This window comes from Carettochelys insculpta, chromosome 2 (genome assembly GCF_033958435.1).
Source record: "Carettochelys insculpta isolate YL-2023 chromosome 2, ASM3395843v1, whole genome shotgun sequence".
Taxonomy (NCBI): domain Eukaryota; kingdom Metazoa; phylum Chordata; order Testudines; family Carettochelyidae; genus Carettochelys; species Carettochelys insculpta.
The window spans coordinates 52,580,883-52,599,458 of NC_134138.1; the positions used below are offsets into that span (position 1 = coordinate 52,580,883).

The window sequence follows — 18,576 nt, forward strand, 5'->3', positions numbered from 1 at the left end:
GCTTGTCCTATCTTTTGCTGAAATTCAATTCTGCACTTGAATTTGTCTGTTTCAAAGTCTTTAAAGTACTGAACAGCCACTCTGTAAGCTTTTGGAGTGGAGGAGTAGTTCCTTAATGGTGCTACATCCTCACTGAATTTGAAGAGTCTGAGATCTAAATTGACTTTTCACAATATAATCTTCCTTTGGCAAGCAGGTCAAAACAGTCTTTCCAATCAGCTTCATCTGTTTTTCTGGCACTAGTAGCTATTAGATTTGGAAGTTCAGGAAAGAAAAGGAAACATGAAAATTAATGTGAAGAAACAAGCTTTCCTGGGTTTTCTAACATAATGGTGGTTCTTTTCCTACTCTCTGGTACTTGAAACATCTCAAAATTTTCACAAGACTGGAGAGTTGAAAGTAATTTCAATAAATTTGGTATTATAAAAATGAGAATAAAAATTATTACAAAGGCTAGTATATATATCTCTTACTATAAAACAAGTCAAGTGCAGAACTTGCCTTTTCAGCTTCTATGGGCAGCCATAGAACTAAACAAAAATGGCTTCTTTTGAACCTAACCATAAATGTATTTTAACAGGACACATTTTCAGTTATGGGCATCACAGGATGTATTGACACACAGGCCCGCCAATAGGGCGGGAGGTGGGGGGGCAAAGGGGGCAGTTGCTCCTGAGCCCAATGTTTCAAAAGGCCTGGAGTTCCAGCCGCAGTGACTACTTTGGCTGCAGTGGTGGCCAGAGCTCTGGGCCCCCTTGAAATGCCACAGCATGCTGTGTTGCTGGTCTGTGCATGGCTCGGAGGGAGCGTGTGGGGGCGAGGGCAACAGGGCTGACTTCCCTGAGCTCCACCCCTTTGTCCTTGGCCCCACCCTTGCCAGGGTGCAGAGCAGGTTCTCCCTCCATCTTGTCCCTGGGCCTGCTTCAACACACAATGTACTGCTTGATGTACTTCTTTCTAGCCATGAATGGGAAGCTAAAGCATTTGAATGTGCACAGTGTGGGCCATCTCACCAGCCATACATTATACACAGATCCCCAAAACAGGAAACTTTCAGTCCCCTTCTTCAGGATTTTTTTTCTCCAAGCCAATTTAATGTCCATTTAAAACTCCCCAAAATTCAGGTCATGCTGCCTGGCATTTCCTACGGCTTCTTTCTGTTACCAGATCCGTACCTGTTCCTTGCATGTATCTCTTCTCAGACTTTCTAACTTGTTGATGAAAAAACACATTTCAGATCCTTTCTCTGACCCAGCACCTCCATCCCTGAGTGAACAGGTTTCTCTTACAGGACATTTTGCCTTCAAACTGCACATGACCTTTGATCACCATGAAACAGGCTGCCCAGACATGTGCATACCTCAATAAAAATGGAAGGGAACAAATTTTAAATCTTTTTTAAAAATATGAACAAAATTGACCTCTGTAGCTCATTGTCACAATAGAGCTAGTCCAAGAGCCTAGCAGGTTGTTTAGTAAAAGACATTTTAAGGAAAATGATTGTATTCATGGTTACGTCAGAGTAAAAATGTGCAACGGGTAAAATCCCTGCTTCTTCAGGACAGAAGCCAACTCTCAGCTGAATGAGGTGAGGAAGAAATTCCCTTGATAGCCAAATTATTCCTGATATGTCCAGTAAGGGGTTTCAAACACCTTCTTCTGAAACATCAGAAAGTGGTTCCTGTCAGAGAAAGCATCCAGGTCTATACAGCCCTCTGTGCATATACACTTTTATGTCAGTTTCAATATTACTCTTATTTATTCATTTTTGAATCATTGAAACCTAGACCTTCACGTGTCTCATGTCCCCTCATCTTGTGCCATAGTATTACGTATTTCCAATGCTAGCATATACAGCCAATTGAGGACTTTTGCAGTTATCAAATACATCAGCTTTATTTTGTTTTTTAGTCATCTGCAGAAGCCATTTCATGATGATGCTAGAATATGCTTCTGACATGAACATCCTCCCTTAGTTTAACTATTGATCTGGTGTGCTGGATACCTAATAAAGCTAATATGAAAGTGACAAACTACTATTTGGAAGATCAGAGGAGGAAGCTTTTGGAAGCAGTTGTATGGTTGCTCAACCAGTGCGGTTTAAGTATTGCTGCATGGGGCGCACTACTTTAGGATGCATTCTAGGAGGAGTTCTGAAGTAGGAGGAAGCCTGAAGGCCCTCCATAACCTGGAAGCATATCCTTAGAGCACAACGTGCAGGAAGAACAGGCTGCTGAAGAGAGCAATTCCTTGCTGTGGTGAGAGGACAGTGTCTAGGGGATAAGGCAAGTTGGCTCAAACAAGAGAGATTACCTGGAAAAGGAAAGAGATAAGAGAATCCCTGGAAAGTAACGAGACTAGGTTATTAGCTTCAGCAATTGGATTTGAAGATTAGTTTATTAGCTTGGGAAAAAGGGAAATAGGGACCAAATATGTATTTACACCTGGGATCTGACAGGCCCTCAGAAGTCCCTCTTGCCTGATGCTATTTTTTGTGGAACTTTACATCCAACCCTATTCATATCTCACTTTCATCAGTGGGGTGTAAGGAGAGGCAAGTGCTGAATTTTCTTTTCTAGTGACTGAGATTCCCAGGAATCCTAATGCCTGTGGAAAGCACCACTGAGGTGATTCTGTAAACCATAATACCTATTGGAAAGGGAGGGAGAGGGTGCTGAAAAATCTGAGAGGGTGATGTCCCTGTACCTACGCATAAAGACTTTAGCTTTCAAAATTTCCTCTCAATTATACATGACTAATCAATATAAATCTCTGTGCTCAGTACAGAAGAAAGAGCTTTGTATCTATTTTCCCATGAAACATCTCTTGGTTCATGTAGGTGGGAGGGGTCTCCAGTACTGCTTCACCACATCTTGCTCCTGAGAGCCTAGTCTTCCAACCACCATAGTATGCACGTATAAATGAGCTGGGGAATCAAATAGTGAGTTTACACTTTTACATTTAAGGGCACTACCGCTTTTCAAATATGACTATTATTTTCAAAGCCAATATTGCAAAAGCTTGTAAGCCTATGTGTTAAACTCAGTTCTGAGTGAACACATCAGTATATGCACACAGTTGGGGGTTACACATGGATTTGTCCTGAGCATGTGCCTGTGCATCAGGAATTGTACGCTAACAAGCTGAGGCCAGGCAAACATATATTTGCCTTGTTGAAAAAGTAGATCTAGCTGCTGTACTATGGGGCTGGCTCATCTCTTATTTGCCCATAGCTAATAGTAGACCAAATCAAAATAGCTTACGTTAAGTTGAACACAAATGAGTATCTAATAAGTTGCTGCTTGAAGTATTTAAACATAATGTTCACAGAATTAGCATGCTAATGACATTGTTACAAGACTACTGATCCTATTATGTTTAATCATTACAAATGCAGTTTCTAAAATGTATTAGATTTCATTGTTTTGCATATTATCTTCCTTAATTGTATGGAAGATCATGCATCTTAGATGAAAAAAATATTTTTCTCTCATGCCTCTTTCATCATCTTTAAATGAAGCTGTATTTCTTGCGCTAGCAAGATGTACAGAAAAAAAGCACAATGCGTAAATTGTTATAAAATGAAATTATTTTACTCAAATTAAATGTAAGAAAACCATCTTCTCACTTTTAATGAGTCTTTTTCTTGAATTACAAATAGAGGTGTAAGTCCTAATCCTGCTGGATGATGAGGACATCTTGCTGAGCCGTATAAGATGCTGAGCCACCTCAACTCCCATTGCACCGTATGACAATCGAGAAGGCTCAGCAATATACAGTATCAGGCCGCTAATTAAGCAATGCAAAAATTGCACTATTGCATTTTAAACTAAAGTAATAATGACAGTAGCCCCATATGGGACCTAATAAGAAACCCTCTCCTCCTTTGCTTTGAAGTAATTACTGTGTATCCCTCCTTGTTTTCAGGAATCACCTCATCACATTACCCACTGGTATGAATCCACTGTTCAGCCCTCCATTTCATTTTACTTGAGTACTCCTGCCTTTATAACAAAAACAGCAAAAGGAATATTGGAAAACGATATAAAGAGGATAATTTCAGATGCATTTAAATGTTTATTGTCTTTTTATTAATAGTGGAAGAAGACCACACATCTGTTAAATAAATGGGATTCAGTTACTTTTCAGCAGAACACATTTGATGACTTCTAGATTAATGTAAGTGAGGGGCTAGTACAGCCAGCCACAGTGGTCATATTCTGTTTTCAGTCAATGGATGTTGTGTAACAGAATTCACTGTGATCTACAATACAGCATCAGTCTAGTAGGCAGGAGCTGTATAATCTTCTACACATTGTTCTGTCAATGTAACTTATTGGTAACATGCTCATTAATCTGGTTATGAAGCCAGTTGTGACACCTTTTGTGTGATTTTGAAGTATGGACAAATGTCGAACAAGGTATAAGATGAATCACTATGCACTTCTTTGTGAGTTAACAGTGTGCAGTTCTAGCCAAGAAGGCTAACAGCATATTGGTATGCCCTAAATAAATTTAAGGAAGTTAGGTCCATCAATGGCTTTTAACCAGGATAAGTAGGAATGGTGTCCCTAGACTTTGTTTGTCAGAGGCTGGAGAGGGATCACATTAATGATTACTTGTTCTGTTCACCTCCTCTTGGGCATCTGGCATTGTCCTCTGTCAGAAGGCTGCATACTGGGCTAGCTGGACCTTTGGTCTGACCCAGTATGGCTGTTCATATGTTCTTATTACTAGGAGCATTGCTGGCAGATCTAAGCTGCGTCTACACGTGCACGCTACTTCGAAGTAGCGGCACCAACTTCGAAATAGCGCCCGTCGCGTCTACACGCGTCGGGCGCTATTTCGAAGTTAACTTCGACGTTAGGCGGCGAGATGTCGAAGTCGCTAACCTCATGAGGAGATAGGAATAGCGCCCTACTTCGACGTTCAACGTCGAAGTAGGGACCGTGTAGACGATCCGCGTCCCGCAACGTTGAAATTGCTGGGTCCTCCATGGCGGCCATCAGCTGGGGGGTTGAGAGATGCTCTCTCTCCAGCCCCTGCGGGGCTCTATGGTCACCGTGGGCAGCAGCCCTTAGCCCAGGGCTTCTGGCTGCTTCTGCGGCAGCTGGGGATCTATGCTGCAGGCACAGGGTCTGCAACCAGTTGTCAGCTCTGTGTATCTTGTGTTGTTTGGTGCAACTGTGTCTGGGAGGGGCCCTTTAAGGGAGCGGCTTGCTGTTGAGTCCGCCCTGTGACCCTGTCTGCAGCTGTGCCTGGCATCCCTATTTCGATGCGTGCTACTTTGACGTGTAGACGTTCCCTCGCTGCGCCTATTTCGATGTTGGGCTGAGCAACGTCGAAGTTGAACATCGACGTTGCCGGCCCTGGAGGACGTGTAGACGTTATTCATCGAAATAGCCTATTTCGATGTTGCTACATCGAAATAAGCTATTTCGATGTTGGCTGCACGTGTAGACGTAGCCCTAGGGTGGCAATTATTCCCCTTTATTTGGCAATGATGAGGCCACATCTGGGATACTGAAACCCATTCTGGGCCGTCCATTATAGAAATGATGTGGACATATTGGAAAGAGTCCAGTGGAGGGCAACAAAAACAATTAGGGGATTGGAAGCACATGACTTATGAGGAGAGACTGCGGGATTTGCCTTTATTTAGTGTACAGCTGAGTAAGGGGAGATTGGTTATCATCCTACAACTACGTGAAGGGGGGTTCCGCAGGGTATGGGGGGAAGCAGTTCTCAGTGGTGACAGGTGGTATAACAGGTGGCAATGGTCTTAAGTTGCAGTGGGGGAAGTCTAGATTGGATATGAGGAAAACATTTTCACTAGGAGCGTGGTGAAGCTCTGAAATGTGTTTCCTTGAGAGGTGGTAGAATCTCTGTCTGTAAGGCTGTGGCTACACTTGGCCAAAATTTTGAAATGGCCATGCTAATGGCCAAATCAGAGGATACTAATGAGGTGCTGAAATGAATATTCAGCACCTCATTAGCATGTTGCCAGCCACAGCACTTCAAAAGTGCCGCTTTCGATCATGCGTGGCTCAGCTACACTGTGGTCCTTTTCGGAAGGACCCCGCAGACTTCAAAATCCCCTTGTTCTGTTGGCTGATAGGAATAAGGGGATTTTGAAATGTGTGGGGTCCTTTCGAAAAGGACCCCTGTGCAACCAAGCCACATGCAATCAAAAGCGGCACTTTTGAACTGCTGCAGCTGGCAGCATGCTAATGAGGCACTGAATATTCATTTCAGCACCTCATTAGTATCCTCCGATTTGGCCATTAACGTGACCATTTTGAAATTTTGGCCACAGCCTAAGAGGTTTTCTTTCTTCTTTTTTTTTTTTAAATGTCCTAGCTTGACAAAGCCCTGACCGGGATATTTTAGTTGGGATTGGCCCTGCTTTTAGCAGTGGGTTGGTCTTGCTGACTTCCTGAGGTCTCTTCCAAGCCTATGATTCTGTGATTATATGTGTGAACAAAGTAGGATTTAAGTCATGGTGAAAAGCTAGTCTTTTGGAATAAATTCCATACTTACTGAATGAGAATTGACATGAAGAAAGTGGAGACTGTGAAAGGGATATAAAAACAGCATATTCTTCTGGCACTGTCACCACTGCAGTATACAGTACAGGATTACTTTGTGACCCCTTGTAAATCACATGTAAAGTAAAGAAAAATAGAACAAGATACTCCTGGAGAAAGTCATTGAGAACAGTTCCAGATAAGTATATAACATTGTGATGGTAGTTTCCATTTGGTTGCTACTTTTTCAAAACCAGAGTCACCTTCCCGCATGGACGTCTCCTATGGAAATGGGGAATTTTAGCTCCACATGAGTGTCACCCCCATCCTTGGAATTCCTATGAAAACACTGTTGACATACCATAGGATTGCCAGTCTTCCAGTTTTGGAGGCAAGGCTGCAAAAGTGGGTTACGTAGGGATGGACTACAGACTAGCCACTTTTCCATAGAGCAATCTCTTGGCAACTCCTGTGGTTTCCAATTAAAATCCACTTGCTGCTTTCTGTACAGCTGTATATGGTGTCTGGCTTGGCAAAAGGGGTTTCAGAGCAGTTGAATGGGATCTTTTTCCAAGGAAATCCATAGCTGGGGAGGTTGCACTCCTTTCCCGCTCCACTAACCACTTAATCGCTCATCCATAGTGGAGGATATAATGGAAACTGTAAAGATTGACCCTTGCACAATTTTCTGTGGCTTCTTCTTACCTTATGATGTATTTCCATAGGAGGCTATGATTTGGCTACAACCAAATGCGTTACTGAAGAAATCCAAGCCCATCCAACTTCTCCAGGCTTCTTAAGGAAAAAAGAAAAAAAGAAGTTTCTTAAAGAGCATTACAGCGTATCTTATATACATATAATTTTATGAAATGATCAGAAAAAATATGGTTCTAAACTTCAAGAATTTGTTTAGCAGACTAATAAGCAGCTTTGAACCACAGCATCACTGGCATTTAGGTGTCAAATAGCTGACTTTATTGAGAAAAGAAGAGACAGGCAGAAATGGGAAATAAGTAAATCTAAGTAGCTTTAGTGTAAATTTATTTTATAAGGCCATTTTGATGATGAGATTCAAAATTATTCCCTCACACAGGCTTTGGAAATTATTGCAAATATTCTAAAATTTGAAGTTTTCCACTTGAAGCTTGTTAAAATACTGAGCAGCAGTGAATATAACTTTTTAGTATTACTACATCCCGAAAGTATGTTTGTGAACTGAATCTTGAGCTGCTAGGATGTATTTTCTAAGGAGTGGGGATAGGATTAGTTATGGAGGAGCTCTGGAAGGAAAAGAAGTAGAGAGAACTTCAGTTCCAGTGAAGTGATATGGGGCCCAAAGCAGCTGTCATTGAAGTCAGGTTTGCCATTGACTTCCAGGAGACTAAGTCTGGATTAATTTTCTCTACAGTTGTGGAAATTTTTCACATTAACTGTATGCACCCAAGTGTGCAGAATAGTATCATATTAATATACTTTGTTCTGGTTTTTATTATTTTGTAGATCTCTTCTCAACTAGAATTTGAAAACATTATTTGTATTTATATTTTAAGGCTACATTTCTGGAATTTAAAATTTATTTTTATTTTATTTATTTGTTTTGGGCTGTAAAAAAAGATAGAAGGAAAGTAGAGGAAATTAAATAAATATGCCATTGAGACCAACAAGAAAAGCCAGTTTGACTAACACAAGTTTCCTAAAGACGTTTATATCATAATCCATACATTCGCTGATGCAAACTGAAAAACTTGGAAAGTGTAATAGAAGTTACTTTATCTAATAGTTTCAAATACCAAATATCAGATGTGGTTTAAATAATAATTCCCCCAAAGGAACTTCTCAGCTTGAGCTTTTGATTTTATTACAATGGTCTACCTTCCTGTGAGCCTTTTTAAAGTAGCACACCACCATATGTTGATACATCAGGTTTGTATGTATTTCCTGTATAAATGTCTTAGAACAAAGTTCCTACACTTTTATTACGATAATTTGAAACTGTCTATTGGGACATCTACAAAGGACGGGATTTTTTTAATCAATATCAATACGTAGGTACATATACAATATTACATTAGCAGGAATGTCATATGGCCGTGCAATGTAAATTTAATTTTATAGTAGCAAGTATTTATTATTTCTCTTATATAGACAATAATGCTAAATATTTGTACTGGCAAGAAAGCTGGTTCTGTCCTGCCCTCCTCCCAACAGATTGAATAGGCAAAACAGATGGGTGCTTCTTTTGGGGAGTAATTGGTAGGCTGCAGTGATCATACATTTTCACTACCTCACCTCCAAGCTGATTATTTCAGTCTAAATCTATCTAATCTATATATACATGCTTTATCTGCAGTGTGGTCAGTTGGGCTCAGAAAATTCTGCAGCTTTTATAATTAGCACCCAGCATCTTCAGTGATTTCTTTTTTTCTCAAGATGGTGACAACAGATGCAATTTGTGTGTATGTGTGTGTGTGTGTGTGTATGTATGTAGGCAATAAAGAGAAAAAAATTGCTAAATATTAGGAAGAAGCTAGAAAGCTGTGTCTTTCTCCAGCATAACATTAGACCCCATGAGTTGGAAGAAACATCCCTCCTCCAAAATACTGTGGTGATGACCACACTGCAGATAAAGCATGTATATATAGATTAGGTAGGTTTAGAGTGAACTAATCAGCTTGGAGGTGAGGTAGTGAAAATGTATGGGGATCAAAGAAATGCTAATACCAAGGCATTCTAGGGTTTATCCCCTCAACAGGCTGTAATCCTTTGTAGTGTTATGATGAGAAAGAAGCACTTTGAACTTCAGTTATTGCTGTACTAGAGATTTCATTGAATCACAATAGCAAGTGTGGGTCACTTTACTCATTTCAAGCCCTTTACAAATCCCTGTGAGGAGGCAAGTAGGTAAATGTTATCTATGTTGTACAGAATGATGCACAGAAAGGTCAAGAATATTTCCCAACCCACACAGAGAGTCAGTGGCAGGATTGGTTCTTGACTGTCAGCCTCCTGCTCATTCCTTTAGAAGTCACTGTGTGTATGCCAACTAGCCTGGTCTGGCAAGCAGAGCTCTGTGTCCTTGGCAGCTGAATAAACAGTTGTGTTGTCTGTTCTTGCTATTAGATAGGTCTGTACAGAGCAGGTTTATGTGGCAGAATACAGACAGGTATAAAGACAGACAGGATGCACATGGAGTGGTGCACAAATTGGGGACATGTGGCAAATCATGCAGACACAGATGTGATTCAAAGGAAAACTGCGGCACAGGAAGGGGGATTTCAGTAAGAGAAGATGAGAGGGATCTAAATGAAAGAAGGGGCTCATTAAGACTGACTCCTGTGTGTGGAAGAAGGTGGATGGGAAGCCCATGTGCTCACTGTAGAAAGTTCCCTTGAGAAAGGTAAAGCCCTAGATAACCAGTTAGGTAGAGGAAGACAGCGATACAGTAGCCATTGTCCCTGTGAGAAGGTTTTGGAGTAAGAAGATTGTGAAGTTTTAGGGGGAGCTTGTTTAACTTTAGATAAATAGAATGTTTAGCTGAGGAGAAGCTGGGTGTACACCTTTGGAACCTGCATTACAAAAACTTCAGAAAAAATATTATGAAAATGCACAAATATTCTTCAGTTGTGAAAGACGCAGGGACTACATTTTATTTTGTGTTTGTTCAGACTATTACAACAGTATCCCCTCTAGTTGGAGCCTAGCCTAGAGGATAGGTTATCCCAGTCCAAAGGTCTTGAAGTGGTACTTTACACATATATGTGAGACATGATGGAAATAATAAAGAATTGGGTATTGATTGTGGGCTCCTTGCCTGGATAATTGTGGCCCAACACTTTTCCAAGTCAAAGAAAAAAGAAAAAGGATGCTGTGATGGGATTGCTTTGTCCTGTTGATGGGTTAGCGGGAACACATTGCAAACAATTTATTCTCATGAAAATTCAGGAGCGTATGTCCCTGAGAGGGAGCATGATAACAGATTTGTCAATTTTGATAACTATTTTTGGTTCTCTGTGCCTTAAATATTGCATCTGTTCTGGTACGGCTATGGTCTGAAAAAGTGGGTCTATCCCATGAAAGCTCACCACCTAATACATTATTTTGTTAGTCTTTAAAGTGCTACTGGACTGCTTTTTTATTTTGACAGTATATAGACTAACACGGCTCTCTCTCTGTGACAAGCACTTAAAAGGTTGTTACAAGGAGGAGGGAGAAAAAATGTGTGTTTTGACCTCTCAGGATAGGACAAGAAGTAATGGGCTTAAATTACAGCAAGGTAGGTTTAGGTTGCACATTAGTAGAACCATTTTAACAGTCAACGTGGTTAAGCCCTAGAATAAGATGCCTAAGGAAGTTGTGGAAGTTCCATCATTGTACATTTTTAAGAGTAGGCTATGGGGACTGAACTAGATAACCTCTCAAGGTCCCTTCCAGTCCTATGATTCTATTATTTGAGAGTTAAATTTTGGTGTCAATAGAATTTTTATTTTTCTTTGGCTTCAGGGCAGATTTCCTTATGCCCATTGACCTGTCCACCATATTTGTCTTTGTTTCACCTGGGAATACTATGCACAATAGCTGTTGCCTGTAGTTTGGCCATCTCACAGAAAATCTGAAGAAATATTACAAAGGTATTGCAGCAGCCCTCAAAAAAAGCATGCCATTAATTGTGCACATGGAACTCTGCCCTGTCTAAGGACTTTTCTATGAATTTAATCCAATTAGGCATAAAGAGGATTCTGCAGGCTTTCTAGGAATTAGTACTTGAAGTTTCAAGAGTTTCTCTTCACCTTTTCCCCCAGCATCACACTTATCTGGACAGTTTCTTCCACTAAGTATACTTTTCATAAAAGTGTTCTTATTTCTAAGAGGCTACAGAAAATCCAGCAAGCCATAAGGAGGATAACATCTCTCAACATATGCTTTATGAGGGAGTGTTTACAGCTACAAGAACTGTTAGTTTCATGTCTGGAGGTGGTTGCGTGGGCTTGGCTTCAGGACAGACTTCTTCAGAGTTTTCTGTTAGTGAGTGGAGAGCATTTTCCTGAATAATTTTTGCAGTAGGTTCTCATTCTTTTGTCAGTAATAAACCCACTATTGTTGTGAATCATTGAATCATGTGTCCCAAAAACATTTTCTTTCAGGACCAAGCTTTGGGTCATGTCATGGAAATGTAGGATTGGAAGGTGCCTTGCCAGGTCAGATAGTCTAGTCCTCTGCACTGAGGCAGCTCTAGGTATTATCTAGACCAGGGGTCAGCAACACCCAGCATGGGTGCCAAGAGTGACACACAAGCTGTTTCATTGGCATGCAAACTGGGAGCTCAGCCCCACCCCTACTCCCCATACAGCCGGAAGCTAGCTCAAAGCCAGCTTCCTGTGGAGTAACAAAGGACCAACTAGTGCTAGCAACCACCACCTAAATGGTAAAACTCTGCATCTTTATTTATTTATTAATGAAGCTGTTGTAAGTAGGACTACTAGTGACTTTAAAAAGTATCAGTGGCAGAGGTCAAAAAGATCAGATTTTGGCACTGCACCTGTGAAGTGGTTGCTTACCCTGGTCTAGACCATCTCTGACAGGATTTTGTCTAGTCTGTTCTTAAAAGCTCCAGTGACAGAGATTCTGCAGTCTTCCTAGATAATTTATTCAAGCATTTCACCACCTTCACAGTTAGGAAGCTTTGCTGACTGTCTTAATGTAAATTTACTTTGCTGAATTTTAAGTCCACATCCTGTCCTTTAGGTTGGAGAACAATGCATCACCTTCCTCTTTGTAACAAGTTTTACATACTAGGTTGTTGTAATAAGTCTTCTCTTCTCGAAAATATAAACACAAGTTTTTCAATCTTTCTTCATGGGTAATATTTTTCTAGAACTTCAGTTGTTTTTGTTGCTCTTCATTGGACTTTTCCCCCATTTGATCACATCTTTTCTGAGGTGTTATGCCCAAACTTGAACATAACACTCCAGCATAGGCGTAGTATCACTTTTGAATAGAGTGGAAGGATTATTTCCCATGCCTTGCTTATACCACTCACGTTAATACCTTCCAAAATGGTGTTGCTTTTTTGGCAGCAGTGCTTCATTGTTGATCTATATTTAATTTGTGATCCACTAGGGACCTAAGTTGCTTTTCTGCAGCATTCCTTCCTAGGAAGCGATTTCTTTAGTAGTATGTGTTCAGTTGAGTGTTCCCTCCCAAGTGGAATACTTTGCATTTATCTTTATTGAAGTTCATCCTTTTTTAATTTCCCTAGCTTATCAAGATGATATTGAATTCTAATTCGGTCCCACAAAACACTAGTAACACCTTCCAGCTTGGTGTCAACCACAAACTTTATAAGTGTTCTCTCCATGCCAAATCATTTATGAAGATATTGAACGATACCAATGAGACCCTACTCAATATACACTTCCAGTTCAATTGTAAATAGTTACTTTCTCAGTACTTTTCTATCCAGGAGTGCACTCATTTTGTGGTAAGCTCACCTAGGCTGTATTTTGTTAGTTGGTTTATAAGAAGGTCATGTAAAAAAGTTAAGGCCTTACTGAAGTGGAGATTGGACATCTACTGTTTCCCCCCATCCTCAAGACTTCTTATTCTGTTATTTGGGGACGCTGCACATTGAATAGATATGCCGCAGAAGGCACCCAAAATTTCCATACTCTTTTAAAGACTACCGCTGTTTCTCAGGGCATAAAAAAGAGGAAGTATAGGATAGGTGAAATCAGAAATATAGGGGGAGAGGTGAAGCAGAGAGGAAATTACCCTTCACTTTTCTCTGTAAATGTTTCTGGTCTGCCTCATCAGCTTGTCCCTGAAAAGTCAGTGTTTGTTTCAGTAGGTAGGCCTGTAATTAGAACACAGCAAACTCTCAAAATGCCCAATTTCAAATTGTGCTTAACTCACATGAATGTGAGTTAAGTGCAACTTGAAATCCCTCTCCCCCTGCCTCTCAGCCCTGGTCACCACCCTTGCATGGCTCCAGCTCATCCCCCACCCCTGCACCTGGTTCTGGCATATCAACCCTCATTCATGGCTCCAGCTCAAACCCCTCATTCTCATGACCCGAGCATGGCTCTGGCTCACCATGCCCTCATGCACAGCTCTGCCTCAGCCCCCTGCCTCCCGCCCTGGTTCAAATCCCCCACATGTGGCCATGGTTCAAACCCCCCATGGCCCAGCTCACCACCCACACGTGTGGCTCTAGCTCACCCCCACTGCACAGCTCCAGCTCAATTTCACACCCCCCACACAGCCCTAACCCACCCCAGTCTTAAACCCCCTGCCCCCTCCCATGGCCCCAACCCGCTGCCAAGCTTAACTATCCCCAACTACCCCCATCCAAACCCCAGAACTTACCTTTCTAAAGCAGTTCCAGGTACTCCTGGTGCTTTCCCGGCTGCAGAACATTCATTTTGAAGGGGTAAAAAGTCACCCTGACTTACCAGAAATTTGAGTTACTTGAGAGTGCATGGAAATGCAACCCTCACATAAATCGAGGCACTTCAGTACACCATTATATACTTACAACATGCACTGTTGGGGGAGCCTTAAGAAGCCTATATAATGGTTGAAGGACAGTCATGTAATTCAAGAAACACCACTGGTGTACATTTTCCCATAGCATGGGGCATCCCACAGAAAAGTGCATAAGTGACTTAGGAGCCTATGTCCAAATTTCAGAAGTGATATAGGCAATGTGGTGCCTAAATCTCACTAACTTTCAATGATCTCAGGTACCTAAAATTTGTTGCTCCTTTTTGAAACTAAGAATTGCCTCTTAAGTCATTTAGGCACTTTGTATAATTTGTTTTAATTTATTTTTATGACAAATGCATCACTCCCAATGCTCTGTTCTTAAAACACTTCAAAAATCATGTTGCTACACTGTGATGTTTTTGTTTTTTTTTTTGGTAACCTGCTAAGTGGAGACCCTTTTTGGTTTTGTACAGTTTGCTCCATAATGCAAAAGTCCTGGCTAGAAAACTGTATTTGAGATAACATTCATCTTACTGTATTAATCTCATAAATGAGCGAAATACATTAAAGTCTTTGTCACTGTTAACTAGGTAGCAAAGTTGGTGCAGTTTTCATTGCAACCCAAGCCATTACGTGTGTGAGGATTATGCTGCTGTATTTTGTTGGTCCATGATATATGAGCTCCCTAGAGTATAAGATGGGCTGTGAAAATGCACTGCCCTATCGCCACTGTGTTACCACTCCTGCACTAAATTAAAACAGAGGATGCGTATACTTTTATTACTGGGGGGGGGGAATTTTGTCAATGTGTCTTAAAAAATACAAAGATAAATCAGAATTGTGTCAGTTTACCCTCCTTTTCAGCTACCTTATTTTCTTTCTTTCTTTCTTTCTTTCTTTCTTTCTTCTGTATGCATCCTCCATAAATCTCCTCCATGGTTACCAACATCTAAAACTCTTGCGCAGAGCCATAGGATGTTCTCTGTAAAAGAGATTTAGGAGCCTCTGAGCCACTGGAGTCCCTTCTGCTAAATTTTAAATGAGGATTTATGCATATAATAATTATCAGGAACTCACAACCTACTAGCTTTTGAGTTAGTTATTAAAATTTTCCTCTCCTGCCAGAGTGTGGGAACTGTAGAAGTGAAATGGGAACCATCAATTCCTATGTTTGTTGCCCTCTCTATATATATTCCCTTGTGTAAACTGATATGTATGACAGCAGTGGGGCAATCTGAAAAATTCTGCTGTTGTATCAACTTTGAGACAAATCCTCAATGCTTAGTTGAACCTGCAGCTTTTCAGATGTGATTCAGGTGACCTTCCCGCACACTGCCATTGGCTTCCCCTACTTGCTATTGTTCTGAAGACTGAAGGAGGATCATGGTAGCCTTCCATCTACACATGTGTGTTCCTGCTCTTGGGAGGTATTCAGTCGCTCTTTTGCCACGGTGTTGTTTTTTCTTCTCCCACTCTTCCCCCATTCTGTCATGGTGAATATCAGCCTGCCCTGCTTTCTCTCCCTTGCACTCTTGCCCTTCACTACTTCCTTAATCGAGAGGAGTGAAGCTTCAGCTTCTGGTGAAGTCAATTCCTCTGTGTCCCTCCCTCCCAGCTCAGAATGCTGCTCGTGTTACGCAGTGAAGCAGTGTCAGAGCTGGAAGGAGGTCAGCCCTAGCAGGGATCAGTGATAGGCTGTCTGGGAAGCCTGCACAGCAATCAAAAAGAAACAAACAAACAAAAAATAAAAATAAAAAAACCAACAACAGTAACAATGACAACAACACCACAACATGCTTTTGCCATCTCGGATAAGCCTCTGCCTGGAAAACACATCTCAGTTTGTGCTCCACAGGGTACAGATCCATACTTGGAATACCAGAGGAAAAAGCTGGTACTATTTCAGGCATCAATGAAGTTTCTTTTGCATTTTAGTTAATTGTTCTATTTTATTTCCTGCATAGTTCTCACTCTCTGCAAGTCTGTACTTCTCCTGGCCTGCTCTGTTCTGAGGTGATTACTGTCATCTCAGAAAATAGCCTTATTCTATTCAATAGCCTTATTCAATATCTATGTTGTGGCACCATAAATTTTTTTGCTTAGGGGAGCTGTGTCTGTTCCTTTTACAGCTCATCCACTCTGCCTTTGTTCCTCTGGAGACTATAATTCCTGACTCCGTACCTTGCATTTCACACTGCTCCTGCAGCCCCAGCGTAGGGAGGGGAATCCGAGAATGAAAACTGATGTGGACCTCCTGTAGAGGGCATTACAACTGATGGGATTTTTAGTATTTGAAAAACTCCAGGGAAGTCTTGAGATTCAAAGACCCAAACAACCAGAAGGTGCCCAGAGGGCAGAAGTATACGAAGTAAATTAATTTTGTCCCAAATGGTGGAAGCTGGCGACAAATGGGACCTATCGTTGCAGCAATTTCGTAGAACCTTGCTATTAAACTGGGCCACGTTTGTTCTTGGGGATGGTATGTTGCGGCAGCAGCAGGCAGGGCTTATGCTAACAGTAACCTAGTAGGTAACATTTGTGGTCAATGGTTAGTGTAGTCATCACCGCCAATGATTTGATCAATGGTAAGGCTTTCAACTTAGCAGGTATTACCAAGACTTGGATGACTGATACAGTAGGACCTTCAATGGTAAATGTTTATCCAGCTGGGCATACGGTCTAGCATGAGGCTAAATGGGACTGAAGAGGTGTGGATATACCTCTTTCATTGATTCATTTGACACAAAGTGTTGCTGACATATCTGTGCTCCCTGCAAGGGTGGCTGGAGCTGTTCTAGTGTGGTTGCTTGTGCAAGAGGTTATAAGTGATAGTTCTTCCCTCTGTGTCCAAAGTGTTTTATTTCACTCAGGGTGCCACAGGGTGTAGTTTTGTCACCTCAACTATAGAATAATCACCTCTAATCCTGTACGATATTAGCTGTGTCTACACGTGCATGCTACTTCGAAGTAGCGGCACTAACTTCAAAATAGCGCCCGTTGTGGCTACATGCGTCGGGCGCTATTTCGAAGTTAACTTCGACGTTAGGCGGCGAGACGTCGAAGTCGCTAACCTCATGAGGGGATCGGAATAGCGCCCTACTTCGACATTCAACGTCGAAGTAGGGACCGTGTAGACGATCCGCGTCCCGCAACGTCGAAATTGTGGGGTCCTCCATGGCAGCCATCAGCTGGGGGGTTGAGAGGCGCTGTCTCTCCAGCCCATGCGGGGCTCTATGGTCACCGTGTGCAGCAGCCCTTAGCCCAGGGCTTCTGGCTGCTGCTGCTGCAGCGGGGGATTCATGCTGCATGCACAGGGTCTGCAACTCGTTGTCGGCTCTGTGGATCTTGTGGTGTTTAGTGCAAGTGTGTCTGGGAGGGGCCCTTTAAGGGAGCAGCTGGCTGTTGAGTCCACCGTGTGACCCTGTCTGCAGCTGTGCCTGGCACCCTTATTTCGATGCGTGCTACTGTGGCGTGTAGACGTTCCCTCGCTGCGCCTATTTCGATGTGGTGCTGCGCAACGTCGATGTTGAACATCGACGTTGCCAGCCCTGGACGACGTGTAGACGTTATTCATCGAAATAGCCTATTTCGATGTCGCCACATCGAAATAGGCTACTTCGATGTAGGCTTCACGTGTAGACGTAGCCATTGTCACATAAGCACCTGAGATAGATGCATGTTGATTTACAAAGAAAGAGGCTGTTGGCAGATTTTTCACTGTGAACAGGGATTGGCTCTGCTACATGCTCATGCCCCTCCTTCTCACCCTTTTGCCAGTGAGAGTAAGGACTCGTTAACCTTCTGTGTATGTTTCAAACTCTTATTCTTCATGGTTGCTAGAGAAGGAAATAAGACCATTGTCACTGTGTCAGAGAGCTATTATGAATGTATTGTTGTGGTATTTTAGGCAAATATTATAATGCACCACATGGATGGTTAATTATGTTTGGCATACATATGGTGGGTTTACAGTTTGTCTGCTTTAAAAAACATGTTAGAAGTGCCCAGAGCCAGAGAAAAGTGCTTAAATTCTTGCTTGAAATAAATAAATACTTGAAGGAGTTTAAGCAGGTGCTTGCAGATACTAATGAGATCTGGTTCAAGGATATAAACTGCACTTGGTCTGAGAACAGCAGAACCCCTAGCAAAGTTGGTGAAATAAAAGCCCCCCCCCCAAATTTCTTCTCTACAAAATAATATGATTTATGTTTGGTAAACTAAAAGTTTCGTCAGATGTGATATGAACTATAACTATTAGGGAATAGTTTACTTAACTGTAATTTCTATGTAATAGGAACTGTACTTGTCATTGCAGGTATGGTTACAAAAGTATGGCTATCTTCCACCAACTGACCCCAGAATGTCGGTGTTGCGCTCTGCAGAGACCATGCAATCAGCTATAGCTGCCATGCAGCAGTTCTATGGCATTAATATAACAGGAAAAGTGGACAGGAACACAATTGAGTAAGTAAATGGCACTGAAGCGCTTTCAACTTCTGTATTTCAACAAAATAAAGTAGGACTGTAGGAATTTGAAAGCACATGAACTGCAATGACTGGGATATTC

At 41.7% G+C, this 18,576-nt stretch overlaps 1 protein-coding gene across 2 annotated transcripts in view; it reads left to right on the forward strand.

Annotated features, from left to right (window-relative positions):
- MMP16 (matrix metallopeptidase 16) overlaps positions 1–18,576 on the forward strand; it is a 286,894-nt gene that overhangs the window by 97,987 nt on the left and 170,331 nt on the right. Inside the window, exon 2 of one of the 2 annotated variants that reach the window (XM_074986986.1) lies at positions 18,325–18,473. The exons of the other annotated variant lie outside the window; for it this stretch is intronic. Within the exon in view, the coding sequence (XP_074843087.1) occupies positions 18,325–18,473 (149 nt within the window). The remainder of the gene's footprint in view (positions 1–18,324; positions 18,474–18,576) is intronic. 2 annotated transcript variants of the gene reach the window in all.